This window comes from Schistocerca gregaria, chromosome 8, assembly GCF_023897955.1.
Source record: "Schistocerca gregaria isolate iqSchGreg1 chromosome 8, iqSchGreg1.2, whole genome shotgun sequence".
Lineage (NCBI taxonomy): Eukaryota > Metazoa > Arthropoda > Insecta > Orthoptera > Acrididae > Schistocerca > Schistocerca gregaria.
In genome coordinates, this window is record NC_064927.1 from 327,071,927 (window position 1) to 327,087,307 (window position 15,381).

The 15,381-nt window shown below is 41.1% G+C and overlaps 1 protein-coding gene across 1 annotated transcript in view; it reads right to left on the bottom strand.

Annotated features, from left to right (window-relative positions):
- Positions 1–2,398: 2,398 nt before the first annotated feature.
- The window catches only part of LOC126285292 (odorant receptor Or2-like), a 54,199-nt gene continuing 41,216 nt past the window's right edge, over positions 2,399–15,381 (bottom strand). The window contains 3 exon segments of the mRNA XM_049984580.1: positions 2,399–2,473; positions 9,387–9,542; positions 10,480–10,581. Coding sequence (XP_049840537.1) covers positions 2,399–2,473; positions 9,387–9,542; positions 10,480–10,581 — 333 coding nt within the window.

Sequence of the window (15,381 nt, forward strand, 5' to 3'; positions counted from 1 at the left end):
AGAAAAATTTTCGGACGTAACAGTAACTTTAGGCGTTCGGAAATGGAGTGTTTTAGCGTCGTTACCGTTGACAATATTTAAGATGACATAGGGGATGTGTGGGAAATTCCATGAGATTTCTCAGTGACGATGCTGTTATACGAAGAGAAACCGCAGTGCTAGAAAATTGTAGCAGTAGGATCGAGGCATGGGAGAGGAGGGATTGGCAACTGACGCTCAACACAAACAAAATGTAAGGTAATAAGCATAAATGTGAGGAAAGACTGATTTTTTTGAGATAACTGTACGCAGTCACGGCCATGAAATGTGTAGGAATATGCGTATCCAGCGATTTAAAGTGTAACGACCATATAAAAGTAATCGCAGGTGAGGCAGATGACAAACTGAGGTATGGTGGAAGTATGCTAAGGAAATGTAGTGCGCCTACTGAGAAGATATTCCTCATTATTATATGTGTTGAGTCATCAGTCCTGAACGCCTGTTTCCGTACTTAGAACGTCCAATAGCGAGATTTCTTTATCACTGTTGATCTCAGTGTCTATTTAACGTGCACTGAACGGAGGCATATGTCCGAATTCGTTGTTTCTGCAGGTATAGTGAGACTGATTCTAATTAGCTGTTGTAATCCCTCATAGAGTTTGTGAGTGACCTACTGCCCTAAAGTCTGTCTGACCGCCTCTAAAACCCGGTACATTTGATGATGAATTCCGTATTCAAAAATTTCATCACTGCTGTTTTTGGTTTTCTTGACACGATGCTAAATGTGAAGTCCAGTGTCAGCAAGACGAAGTGTTTTAGACTTCGAGCACGGACTGTTTAGCCGCGATCAAGTGCGTTTATGTCTCATTGTCTTGCCCAAGGACAGCAGTTACATGGCTACATGCTAGTCACGTGGCAAGCTGAACGATAACATTCCTTGTGGCAACACGGGCATGAGATCTCAAGCACAAGAAATATCTCCATTAGTTGCTCTTGAGCGAGGAATTGATCTGATAGTGACTCGTTCAGTGAAATTTTTATTTCGGGTCATGAGTCTTGTGACTGGTTTCATGCGACCTACCTCAAAGTAGTAATCTCTTTATCTCCCACTCAAGTTCCTAATACCTTTGTTATACATCCTACAATCTCCGCTTCCTCCTACAAAGCTCGCAGCCTACAGCTTCATCTTCAACCTCGGTAGCGTCGTAAAACATGATCCGTCGCCCCGTTCCTTCTTATAAGTAGTTTTCTCAGACACACACACACACTACTTTCCTTCCCTGGTTGGGGCTGACTTCCTTATTTCTTGTCAGGCTACTTAACTGGAATATGTTTTCTCAAACGCTTCGTTTCTCTCCGTTTCAGATTTTCCCATAGCCGATGATTCTCCAGCACACAATTAACCTCAAAACTTTCTGTCAGAAACAAAGGACTACGTTTGGGGCTAGAGGACTTCATTTGGAGATGAACTGTTCCTTGCGGGTGCTAGCCTGCATTTTACGTCACTATTGCTTCGTGTGTCATACGACATTTTTTTCCAAGGTAGAACGTTTCCTCCACATTGCCTACTAGGTGTTCCTTATTTCTGGTGTTACCTTTGTCACTAGTCTCACATCTGCTCCTCCTCAATATTTTTATACTCCTTGCTTTATAATCAATTCATATTGTCACTAGACCGCTGATCGCGTTCAGTGAATCTTGTACGTCCCCTTCATTTTCACCAAGAATAGTTAAGTCATCTAATCACTGGTATCATTTCATCTTGAATTTTAATCCCTCTTCTGTTCCTATAACACAATATATTTATGAAATTTATCTAAGGTTATTCGTGTAGTAGTGCATCACTTGATTGTGTAGCGATATTACAGTGACGTCATGGAATATAAAGAAATAATTATCTAAACAAATGTAAACTATCAATGTCTTCTACCAAATATCAGCTTCCAACAAGCATCTTCACTCAGTCCTGAAGAACTGCTAACTCGTGAGCCGTTTTTTGATCTAATATCCATGTGGGATACATCAACAATTTTTAGAAAATATAACTGATTACAACACACTAATGAGAGAAAGTAATGCAACTTGGACATGTCAATTAAATAAATTTTAGTGAAACAGGGCCGTATTTAGAAACGTTCTTTTGCATTTGCAGTGTCTTAAACAGAGTAAAAATTGTAATGGAAAGCTATGTGTCTCAACACTGTTGACGTAATCGTTTGTTTGACATCACAGAGCACAGTTTCTCATCTTTCTCTAGAGCCTGCGTTTTTCTAATATTTCATACCAGTCTTGTGACATTATTACGTCCAACTTAAATTACTACTTTGAGTACAGAAATGTAAAGAATGAGCGTACTGATTGAAACCATTAATAAACCGTTGACAGATGTTCGTCATAGGGAATTGTCTTCTCCGTGGTTTCAGAGTGGTCGTACTGTTGATCGTTTGTTGATTTGACATAGCAGTGCGTAGTATGTGTATGACGAATTCACCAGCTGTAAAAAGAGAGTAAATGAAAGACAATCACAAATAAAATAACGCTGAACAAATAATTATAATTAAACATTTTCAGGTTGATTTAATGTTCAGCATATTATGTACCAAACGTGATAATCTATTTCAGTAGTTCATGAGATTCCACACATCCTCTAGATTCTCTAGTTTATTATGATCTGGATAAACGTTTATCATATATTTAAATTACATGTGTTACCTAAGTCTCAACATTATTTACGCAATGTGGCAGTGGATTACGGAAAACAAAAACGATAAACTGTTTTCCCAGAAATTGCTTATGTTTCTTGTCATCATTGTACTAACCGGTGCTAGAAGCATATCATTCTCAGGAATGAATGTAGAATTATCACAAATGAATCTTGACGTTATCGAACCCACCATATCGAAGCCATTTAAACAAATATTTTTACTGTGAGAACTATGTGATATTTCAAATGGAAATCAAAATTCTTAGACTCAGGTCCAACCTCCTTTGGAAGAAATAGTTTTGGTTTATGTGGTTTAGCATTATCAGTTTTAGTCCAAGTAATAAGGTGCCACTCAGAATAATAAATAAATTGTATCCAAAAGTGTATGAGCGGAGGACAGCAACTGAGGAGGGAGTGGAACTGAGTTGTAGCCACTTCCTATGTCTACACAGTAATTGTTCCGATGTCTATACAATGAGTAAACTGTATGGGAAAGTAAGAAGATATTTGGTGCACGAATTGAAGCTCAGTGAGTTACCTACTCTTACTTTTACTCTCCTGGTCACACAAACTGCAGTTAGTGTTGGTTGTTGGCATCATCAAGTAACCTCCTCCACAGCGTTCTGTCCTTGTATCTTGGTCCCACACTCCAACAATCTGAAGATCTTTGGCCACCAGTAGAGAAGCAAAACTGAATCTGACATAATTTTTATATCAAATTAATTTATAATTAATTAAATTGATCAATTAATCCACCACTCTCCCACTCCTGAGAGATATCCTCTGATTTCCCCTTCCTCCTGGGAAATCCCCAGCCCTCCCCAGTTCCCCCCACCCTCCCACTGCCTACCCCTTCCAACACTATCCTCTTTCTTCCGCTCCCCCACCTGGGAATTGGCAGAAAAAGCTCAGTCTGTACTGATCTGTTTAAGTGGAAGGACCTCTTCATTTCATCATTTTTGTTTGGGGAAGTGCAGATATTAGAAGAATTTTCCAACACCACTCGAAAAGTGCAAGTATTACCATGTCCAGAAAATACATGTCCTAATTACATTGGAAAAAAAATCACAAACACAGCTACAGATCCCATAACATATCACAAAATATATAACAAAACACTCAGCTATACATCATATAAAGATTCGTGAAATACTGCCGCAAACGGTACTCCCACAGAGCTAACATGCACTGGAAATAGAGTCTGTTATAATACTTGCACCATCTTCTAACAGCGCTGAGCAGATGTGAATTGCCAGCGAAGACTTTTACTGAGCTTCGGCGAGCGCCAGAAATGCTGACAGCTACGTGACTCCGTGAGCTGTGGGAGCATGTATACCACTACATTCACTTGCTGTAGCATTTGGCGGCCGACTGCCCGCCGTGCGCTGCTAGGGCAGCAGTGTGGCAGGGCAGCCAACAAACTAATCTGTGCTCAGTGCTGAGACTGTACCACTGTGATTGATGGCAGTTCGCACAGAAAAGATGACCTTGTACTTCTACATGAACCACCGCTTCTGCTGCCGGATAGCCTTTAATCCTGTGGCCTCTAAAGACATGCACTGATGGTAACCTCCTTCGTCACTGACTACCAGCTCTGGGACACCTGCAGACTTAAGTGCCACCGACTGACGCAGAATGAAGTGCTTCTGGTGTCTCTCACAATGGTCAGAAAACTGATGTCTCACGAAATAGGTGGTGGCCTAGAAAGCTGCAGCAAGTCGAAAAAAGACATTCCATCCTGCCAGGAAGGACTGGCGAACACCTGGAGGGCGTAAATATCGTCGAGTATTCGAACTGGGGGGGGGGGGGGGGGGCGGGAATACCGAATGATTCATCTGTAGCAGTTGCTTCAAACACATTCCTGGAAAATCTGAATGCTACATAATGGCCTTGTGAACAATTCCGCCACACTTCAAATGTCCCAGGGAATTTGCACTAGTGACATTTTGGTTTGATGTGCGACATCTGGTTTGTAGCGGGTGAAACAACGATATTCATAGAAAGACTGGCTTGTCTTTCCATTTGCACTCTGTATGTAGGTGATCCTCAAGAGTGTGAAGTATACCCGATGTATATTAGCCTTCAGAACTGGGCTCTCCCCCTGTTGTAGCATTCCTATTGGTTCCTACCAAATAAAGGCCTGGGGTCACCCCATGTGTAAGCGTTCCAATTGTTTCCTTTCAAATTAGTGGGCGGAATTTGAAACTGTATAAATCCAGCTTCTCCATAGACGTATAGGTAAGAAAAGGTGATCGCTACACTTTCAGTTACCTAATTTCGTCGTGAGAAATACACACACAAAAATCCTTGTAAATATAAATGTCTTAGATTTTTTGGCACTTTAACAAGTAAGCAAGCAAATATTGTCAGGCAAAATATTCATTACTGTCTGCATACGAGTTTCCCCAACGCTATCCATGTTCCTCCACACCCAGTGTTTAAAGAAATATGTAAGTCTCGCCTGCACATTTGCAATATCGTGTCCTTTTTCCAATTGTAGTTCATATTCTGTCTTTATGGAAGTTTTACTCCAATTTTCGGTTTTTGGATTTGATCTCTTCCATTCCTAGTCTTCTTTTTTTGCACATACAACAAAAAAAGGTTCAAATGGCTCTAAGAACTATGGGACTTAACATCTGAGGTCATCACTCCTCTAGCCCTTAGAACTACTTATACCTGACTAACCTAAGGACATCACACACATCCATGCCCTAGGCAGGATTCGAACCTGCCACAGTAGTGGTCGCGTGGTTCCAGACTGAAGCGCCTATAACCGCTCGGCCACACCAGTCGGCTCACACACAACGCCGTAATGACACTTAAGGGGTCATTTCTTTAATGATGAATAGCTTAATTCAGTGTGAGACGTTCACTCTTCTTATTAGGAGTGGAATAACATTGAAAGTTCTTGGAAGATTAAAACTGTGTGCCGGACCGAGACTCAAACTCGGGACCTTTGCCTTTCGCGGGCAAGTGCTCAACCGGCTGAGCACCCAAGCACGGCTCACGCCCCGTCCTCATAGCTTTAATTCCGCCAGTACCTCTTCTCCAATTTCATTCTGGAGTTTAAACTGTTTGTGGGTACCAGTCCCAAGTTGGCAACATCCATATCTGAGAATATTGTTGAGAACAGTGTCTTAGACGGTGAAAAATATGTTTCTTTGGCTTTAATATAGCACTTCTCTACAACACTTATACTGTTGTTATTGTGGCCAGCGTTCAGAAACTCCGCGTAGTTTGCAGGCAGATAATTAAAACTGTGTGGAGACAGAGAATAACTTTCAAGCTTTCCTTGATTTCGAGTGTCTGGCTTACTTTTCCTATTTACAGCGATTTCCATTCATGTATTTTGAATGGGGGAGCACGAAGTTGGTTGACGAAAAGCAGCTGAAAGTAGGTAACTAAAAGCACAGCACCTTTTTTTACCTATGAGACTTTGGAGTGGATCGAGTTTACGTAGACTCAAGCTCTGCCAACTAATTTGGTGGGAGACAATAGGAACACTTATACAGGGGAAGAATCTACACCCTCATTTTGTGGGAACCAACAAGAATGCTTCTGCAGTGGGAGAACACAGGTCAGCAGGCTCCTACACGTCAGATATCGTTCAAATTCTTCAGAACCACACACATACAGAAAACGTATTGTTATTCAGCCACTCCTTCTGTTAATGTCTTTATCCCACCCACTGCAAATCAAATTTCTTACATCAAAGCAACCTGCTACTAGCGATAATACCACTACACCAATGTGGCTACATAAAATGTTAAATATTAAGGTTTATATTTCTGTTATCTTTATTACCTGCGTCCTTGGTTACATGCCAGTGTTTTAAATTTAATACTATTATTTCCTTCAGAGTATTGCCGGTCCGTTATTTACACAAAACAGACGATCACTACCCGATATTCCGAAATTAAAAAAAATTGGTGTCTACGTATTTAGCATATCTAAACACTAGAGCTCCATTACATTTATACAACAGATTGTGGTCGAAAAGGAACCATCTGAATTGCGATCTCCTGCATTAACTTAAGGTTTCTGGATTGCGGAAGACCTTGAGCAGCTTAAGCAGTCCAATACTGGTACTTTTCTGTTACCTCAAACGCTTCCACTAATCAGCAGCGGCTTTTCATTTCATGTCCGCATGTTCCCACACCGCGCTGACGTACGTTTTCAGTTTCCTCAAACCTTTTCACTGATCAGCAACGCTTTCAAATTTTATGTTACTTCGTTTCCACACTGTGCTGCAGTTTTGTTTCCTCAAACGTTTCCATCGATGAGCAACTATTTCACATTTTGTGTTTGCACATTCTCGCGCTGTGCAGCCATCAGCAACTCGTACACTCCATTACTGCTTTGAATGCCCTTCGTGACTGCATATATCACTTACGTTGCACAATGATGAGCACCGATACCTTGTCCTTGCAGCTCAAGGATACTACTCTGCCACAGAGCAGTGTGGATTCAGAGAACTTGTATGCCCCAATACTCACCAACGTCGACAGTCCCGCCACAGGTGGCTGAATTTATTTCTCTTCGTTTTTACAAGTTAAGTGTTTCAACTGCTGTCGTCCATCGTTCTCTATTTTGTGCTAATGTTTTCAACTTTACATAATTACTACTGCTCTTTCCAATCCACGTCAGCTATTTCTCGATGCGATAGCAGCTGGCTTTCTACTATTATTCATCTCTTCTTCGTGGGTTTATTTATCCATAACCCCATATTCTATGCTGTGCGTGTCATCCATTCACTTCAAGAGGTCTAAGTCTCTTTCTTCTAATTGGAGGGTTTGTGTCATTTACTAATCTAAGCACTGATATTTGTTTTCCTTCTACAATGTTCTTTTGTTTGGTTTATTGCTTCCTCGATATACGATTTACAACATTCACTTTCATTACTTCCACATATGTGTCGCTCATATTGTAGCATATTCGTGAGACTCTGTACCTTCCTATTTTCTAACGATCTTGAACATCCTGGATTCCTTGCTTCGTCTATATTCATAAATGCTTGGAACATGTCCATTCCTCCTTCCATTAAAACGTGCAGCCTTAGAATTTGTTTTCTAATAACTTTCCCAATTCCCATAACCAACTGACATACTTTGTTATTCTGATCAGCAGATTACAAGTGAGACTTATCACTCTAATCGGGTCGTAAGTCATGCAAGGATAGCTCAAAGGGTAGAGAACTTGCCCTCGAAAGGTAAAGCCCCTCAGATTTGTGTCCCGGGTCAGCAGATATTTCTTTAATGTCACGAAGTGTTTGATTATCCAGTAGCTCTTATAACGTGTACCTGCACCCACATCCTTTGTTAATGCGACGATACAGCTTGTCTTGAAATGTGATGGTTGGATTAACATCCTTCTGTCCTTCTGTATTACTTAACTATACATTTCCCATTTTTTCAACTTCAGCCTACTGTGGCCATGGGAAACAACTCTTTTACTGGTTATTTTATTGTTCTCCTCCCAGCAATTTCTGCATCCTATCAAGAGGTTCCGCCTCTTTTCCATTGTCTAGATGACCTTGATCGTCGTTCTTTGCTCTGTCTGAAAGCTTCTGACGTTGTCATCTTACATTGAAAACACTTCTATATCCGAAGTATCTTTCTAATTGATTCCAACTTCCTCCATTTTAGTTCTCATTTCCTCAAGCCATTTTGTGGTCGACTTAATTTTTTTGAGGTAGTCGAAGATTTTCCTCGCCAGTGTGCATTCCCTCGCTCTAAAGATGTCCCCATAAAACTTCTGCCTTCTCTTGCGTATAGTGTCTGTAAACTTCACATCTTTCTGTACAGATTTCGTTTTACCTCTTCTTCCATTTCTTTTCTTCTTTCCATTCCTTTTCTTCTTCTTCAATTTCTTTCCCTCTACTTCCTGTTTCTTTTTCTCCGGCACTTGAACTTTTAGTGAAATTGTTCTTTCCCCCCGCTCTACATCTTATTCAGTATCAGGCATTCAGACCTGTAATGTGCTTTTGAATTATCAACCGTAGTTGATAGCCTAATCTTCACATTGTAGACTACTGTTCTTTTATTGTATCTATCGTATACTAACCTAATGCTACTTACACCTTTCTGGATATCCTTCGTTTTTTTTTTTTTTATAAAACCCATTCAGCTGAAACCATTCACCAAGGTACTTGAATTTATTTGTTCGCTTTATTTTTCGAAATCTTACGTTCAATTTTTCCATCAGTTTCGTATTCCACGTAATCTGTTTTATAGTAGAAGATCGTTAGCCCCGTTTTTTTCTGATATCTAGTTTAGCATTTCTACCATTATTAGTGCTTCTACTTTATCGTTGGCTAACAATGCCGAACTGATGGTGAACGCTGGACACTCCATCTTCAAACATTGCTTGTCTGGACCTCAAACCAGTCCTTACACTCCTTCTGCTTCCCTGGCTTCCTTGAGTGTTCTCATGACCTTTATCAGGATTGTGTTAAGCAGAATGGATGGCTGTCCATCTCCCTGCCTAACTCCTGTCTTAACCTCCCTTCGAAATATTACTTTAGAAAGGGTGTCCACAGGCATTTGATTTCTAACTGCCCTAGTTTTTTCAACTATTCCAATTTCTTCAAAATTTCCCATTAATTTAAATAATTAATCAAACCTCCTTCTACGCTCTCTCCATTGAAGATACAAAACCTGAACTCCCGGTTACGTACCCCCCGCGCACATACTTGAGTACTAACCGAGACAAAGGCAGCCCTGTTGATGGGGTAGAGGTGACCTGCCGTGAGCACCAGTGGCTTCTGGGCGCGGTTGATGAGGATCCTCAGGGCTCGCTTGAAGCCCTCACTCGCCTCCACCCAAGCGCATTTGTAAGCCGCCGCTGACACGGCCTCCGCCTGTCGACATTAACATCACTCACACGACGTCTTTCAGTGAAGCAGATAGAAGTTTATTTGGATAGACATCTAAGATTAAGGTCATATTGGCTCAATTTTCTCTTCATTGACTGTGGATGAAATCAGCAGACAGTAATTTAAAGTCATATAATACTTTACTTTTCTGATGGATGCATTATTCTGTCAAGTGTTTAAAAAAGATTACTGTATTAAATACTGAAGAACATCACAGTATGCCGTTTAATTGTGTTTGTCTCCGTTTCTGATGAGATATCTACCGGAAGTTTCGCTTTCTGCTGCTAGACTCGAGATTTATTTACAGACGTTCACTGTACAGTCCATTAATGACATTCATCCATTACGTCCTGTGCATAATTTTTGTGCAACAAGTAGCTTTTTTACTGGAAAGATTTTTCTACCCCTGCCAGTCTCCATTTTCCATCCATTCTAAATTGGTCACTGTCGATTATTTGCTGCCCACATTACACAACTCGTTCCTGCCTCATTTACTCATCTAACAGCCTCAATACCGCGTGGTTTAAGGTGATACCCTCCATTACACTCGATGTTCCTTTATATTTTTGGGGACGTTCATCTTACAACTTCTTCTCGAGATACTATCCATTTCTCTTTGCCATATGTGACAAAATTACAAAGCTTAAACTTTTTATTTTTCCTGACGGAAGTTTTTCCTTTTGCAAATTTCTCCTACATTTCCTTCGTCTCCGCAGCTGAACGGCCACCTTTTCTGACCGCCCTGAGGAGTCCCGCGTGACCTTTTCTGCTCTTTATCGTCTTGGAGATAGTTTCCTGAACTTGTTCCAATATACCGACACCTCCCTGTACACGTAATAGGAGACACTTTTCCGAGAGCACGTGCTCATAAAAGAAACCAAAAAGTCAACGGAGTTTACATAGACGTCCTGTGCGTTATTACCTGTTCTGACACGGTGTGAGCCGCCCAGCAATACAGATAGAGTTGTCCTAAAGGAACGGGCAGAAATCCAGCACACCGAATCACAGCAGAGAAGTCAGTGCTCTGTAACAAGAAAGACAGCACGTTCAGCACGATCATCTACGGATGCATATTATAACATGTCGGTAAGAACGTTTATGGAAAAGAAATATAATAATGGATACCTCGATATTTTTCGAAACTGATACATTAACGTGTATGCGTTTCTATTCGGGAAACTGTGTTTTATTGCTAGATTTCTACTCATTATTTTTTACCAAATCAAACAAGTGAATCGCTTTATTTGTCGTCTTCTTATTCTTTAGTAAAAATTAGGCAAAGCTTTGCTCACGGAAAATGCATTCTTTGGCTTCAGACTTACTAATCTCTTACATTACTGGCAATAAAACGAAACATGAAAACAGCTAAGATTCGTTTCGGTGTTGCGGTATGGACTGCACAAGAGTTTAGATGTGGAAGCCAGCATTGTTTTACCACTGCTATATAACAAGTCACCCCATTTCAGGAATGTGAGTAAGGAACAAATCACCGTTAATCTACCTTTTATCCAAAATCAATGAGCGTTTAAGAACCAATTATAGTTTCTCTTCTATCACGAATGTAGCTTCCGTCCCTGTTCTTTTCTGATCCTTTTGTCTTTCTGTTTTCTTTTTTCATGTGATCTGCTAATGTTAACCTACTGTTTCTTACTCTTCCTCTGTACAGATAACGTCTTCTCCCCACGCATTCCTTATGTACTATATTCATACTTTTCTGTTAGATGGGACTACTCACATTCGACATTAAAGTAATTAGAAAAAATAAGATGGACTCCTCTTACATTCAACATATTCAATCCTATACGTATTGTCACTATTATTACAATTATAATAATATATTGCCCACGTACCACGAAGATTGTCATCTTTACTCACTGGGGATATCTGGTTCGAAGTAAAGAGAGCGACTGAAAGCATTGTTCTTGCCAGCAGGAACATACGCATAAACAGACTTAATCTCTGAGACAAAAAAAAAGGGGAGAGAGAGAGACTCACCACGAAGAAATTACTAAAATGGGACTAAAATCGGTATATGAGGAGTACATGTACCGACAAGCAAATAAGAACAATTTCACATAAAATGGATGATTTATTCAAGAGATAGAGCTTCATAAATTCAGCAAATCAATAACGCGTTGGTCCACCTCTGGCCCTTAAGAAAGAAGTTATTCGGTTGCGAATTGTCTGATAGACTTGCTGGATGTCCTCCATTTGGTCAGTACGTCGTCAAAATCACGAAATCGTTGGATAGCCCTATCGCTAATTCTCCAAACGTTCCCAATTGGGGAGACATCTGGTGACCTTGCTGGTAATGACAGGGCAGGACAAGCATGAAGACAAACAGTACTCGCCGTGCCTGGGCGAGAGTATCTTGCTGAAATTCAAATTCAGAATGGCTTTCCATGAAGTGTCACAAAACGGAGCTTGGAATATCGTCGATGTAGCGGTTTATTGCATGGGTGAGCCGTGGCTGGCTCATGCTATGAGCTGGATTAAACCTTGGTAACTATTCTGTGTTTAGTCTCCCACGGTTATCGCGATTATGCTGTTATCCTCTCTTTGCGAGGTTGGCAGCAGCGGTGTGTATCGACTTTCGCACCTTGGACTATCTTTGACCTTGCTCTTATAGTTTCCATCTGGGCTGCGTGCGGACAGTTGGTCGGTTGGCGAGGAGCAGCGAGAAAATCTCTGAGGTGCATAGTTTGGCCAGGCCTGCTGACGGCCTCTATGCTGTATCGGAGTCTGTGGTGCTTTCCCCATTGCAACGAGGTTTTGTCATTCACTGATCCTGGACACGAAAGTTGAGTTTTGAGTTAATCTACCAGCGAGTCATGACTGTTCACATTGTGTCGTTTGGAGTTCGTTGCCAGCTGTCGGGATATTCCCGCGAGCAACGAAGTGAGTTTTCAAGGTGGCAAATTTTAGCGACCCTCCGGTGGAGTTTAACTATACTTGGTTATTTGAATTGAAATGCACCAGTGGAGTATTCCTTGTGGCCATTAACGTTCTGGTTATCTGCCCTGGCCGTTGACGCAATTTTAGTCAGTGTATTTTCCTCATGATGTGGTCGTGGTCCGTCACGGTGTGTAGTTTGACAGCTCAATGTATAATTGGTTACGAGCACCAATACCTTCTACGTTGTTGCATTGAACTCCCTGTTATGTGCTAATCGGGTGAAGCAGAGGTTACCTTGTCGGTGGGTCCATTGCCTGTCTGTCGGTTGCGTTGTTGTCGGATCGACAATGGTTGTGCCGACTGCCTGTCTTACCTAAGCGAGCTTTAGTGTTTGAATTACAGGCCGACCCTCGGAACTTCTGAGCGCATTTGTGTGTACTGCCTTTTCTTGTTTGTTCTTGTTTTTTGTACTTGTATGGCTTCAAGACGATTTTTTTATATTAAAGTTGTTTAGCCCTTAAGACGTCAGATGGTTTTGGCCTTCACCCTAATTTAATAACTGTTTTACATAAAGGCTTTGACATTTTTAAGATTAATTTTATTGAGTCTTAAATGTTGGGCCTTAGCCAATTTTGAATTTAAGTTGCTTGCTCTTAAAGTCTCAGATTCATTGCGCCTTCAGCCTAATTAAGGAACTGTTTTGATATAAGGCTTTGCTTTTCTGACTTTGGTTAAGCTTGAAGTTATTTGCTTTCAGCCGCTTTTAAATTAAAGTGGTCTTGCCCTTAAGGCAAGAGATTGTACGGCGTATTCAGCCGCCAATTATGCTCCAAAACTAAAGCTGTGTTTTTTTTATTTTAATTTCTCTTTACTCTTGTAATGTTTGATCAAATAAAAGATTGTATGTTCCAGTGTAACTGACAGCTGTTTATTTTGGCCAATTTCCACAACTTAAACTACCTGTCCTGTCCTGCGGGTTTAGCAGAACGTCTCAATGGGTGTCGCGGATGACAACAAAAGGAAATGTCACCCTAGACCTTCACTTCTGGCTGTCGAGCTGTATGGCGGGCAACAGTCAGGTTGGTATCCCACCACTGACACGTACTCGCTCTACAGTCTCATTGACTGGAGTAGAATGGTCTTTAGTGATGAGTCCTGCTTCGAACTAAGCTCCGATGACCAGCAAAACCTGACTGTCACTCACCATATGGCCCGACAATCAGTGATGATGGTCTGAGGGACCATATCCTTTTGAAAGTAGGACCCCTTTGGTTGTTATCCGCGACAATCGTACAGTACAGCGGTACGTCGACGATATTCAACACTGCATATGGTGGTCCATCACGGCACGCCATTCCGGTCTTACATTACACGAACACAATGCTCTCCCGGCCATGGCGAGAGTTTCTACCGCTTGTCTTTGTGTTTGCCGAACCAAATCTTGGCCAGCAATGTCATCGGACAACTGAGAACGTTTGGGGCATTCCGGGCAGTACCCTCCAACCACCCCAGGGTTTTGAAAAGGTAACCCACAAATTGGACACAATTTGGCACGTTATCCCTCAGGAGGATGGCCAACTAATCTGTCAATCAATTCCAAGCTGAATAAATGCTTTCATAAGGCTCTGAGGTAGACCAACCCGTTATTTACTTGCTGAATTTGTGAAAGCCATTCTCTGGAATAAATAACCCAATTTATCTGAAACTGTAATCATTTTTTTGTTTCTACATGTACACGACGTCTACCGATTTCCGTTCCATTCGGCTAATTCCTTTGTGGTGCGTCGTTTTTTTTCTCTCAACGTGTATATCAATAAGCAAATATGTTGATGAGATCACATAGATACCGTCTCAGTTGTTTAGCACATTTTTCCACAATGTAAGCCATTTTCAATATGTTCCTTATAATACAACATACTGTGCCGGCCAGATGTGTGATTTCTTTTCAACGTTCCTTATGCTTTACTGACGAAATGTTGTAACCCAGTGAGTTGCAACCGTTAATTCGAAAGTTAGGGTTGGTTGAAGTAGTTCCAGAATACTTTCTTGAGTTTACAGTGAACACAACGACGTAGAGTACTGTCGTACATGCAGACATTAGGTCCGTCTGATAACATAAGAACTTTCCCGTCATGTTCGGTCCAATCTTAGAGCCACTTTACAACCGGCGATTTTTTTTGGGAAAGAGTTTTTTTAACTTTGATTCGGAATGAAACAAGCCACTTTAAAAGCTGAAATCGATTATCCCTTTTATTACAATGACATTTCAGCGTCGCTCCCTATTCTCATGTGACTAATGGCTCAACTATTTACTATCTCTGCAGACACTATTAGGCTACACCAACCACATGCATCAACTTGCCTAGATCGTACACACCCGTTTGAAATTACTGTCTGCTTCGACACGACATCCAGATTAAACTGTGTCGGCTTATAATACCGGCTAGCATCTCTATGCGCTGCAAACTTTTCCCGAAGGTTGTTCTGTCGATTACGAACCACTTTTCTCCCGCCTTGTGCCAGAAGAACTACATGTAGTTAAAAACAGTAACACATGTAGCTACTGCAATATTTACTATAGTAAACTCAAGTGCAGATCTTACACACTGCGCATTTGCATTCCATCCCATAAAGGAAAACCACCAGCCAAAAAATACAGAAATTGATATAAGACCCTCAGAGATGACAATAGTTTTTATGAGAACTATCACATACAAAAAAGCAGTGGTGCAAGGAAAGAGTGTTTTAAACTTTTACACATAGTGGAAAGCACTGTTTGCAACGTTTAATGAATCACACAAAGACACTGCTCCAAACAAAACGTAGTATTCACGCATTGTCAAATATCCAAACCCACCTACTTCTCAATCGCCTGCCTCCTTTATTTCTACCTTCCTCCCTCTCTCCTCCCCCCCCCCTCTCTCTCTCC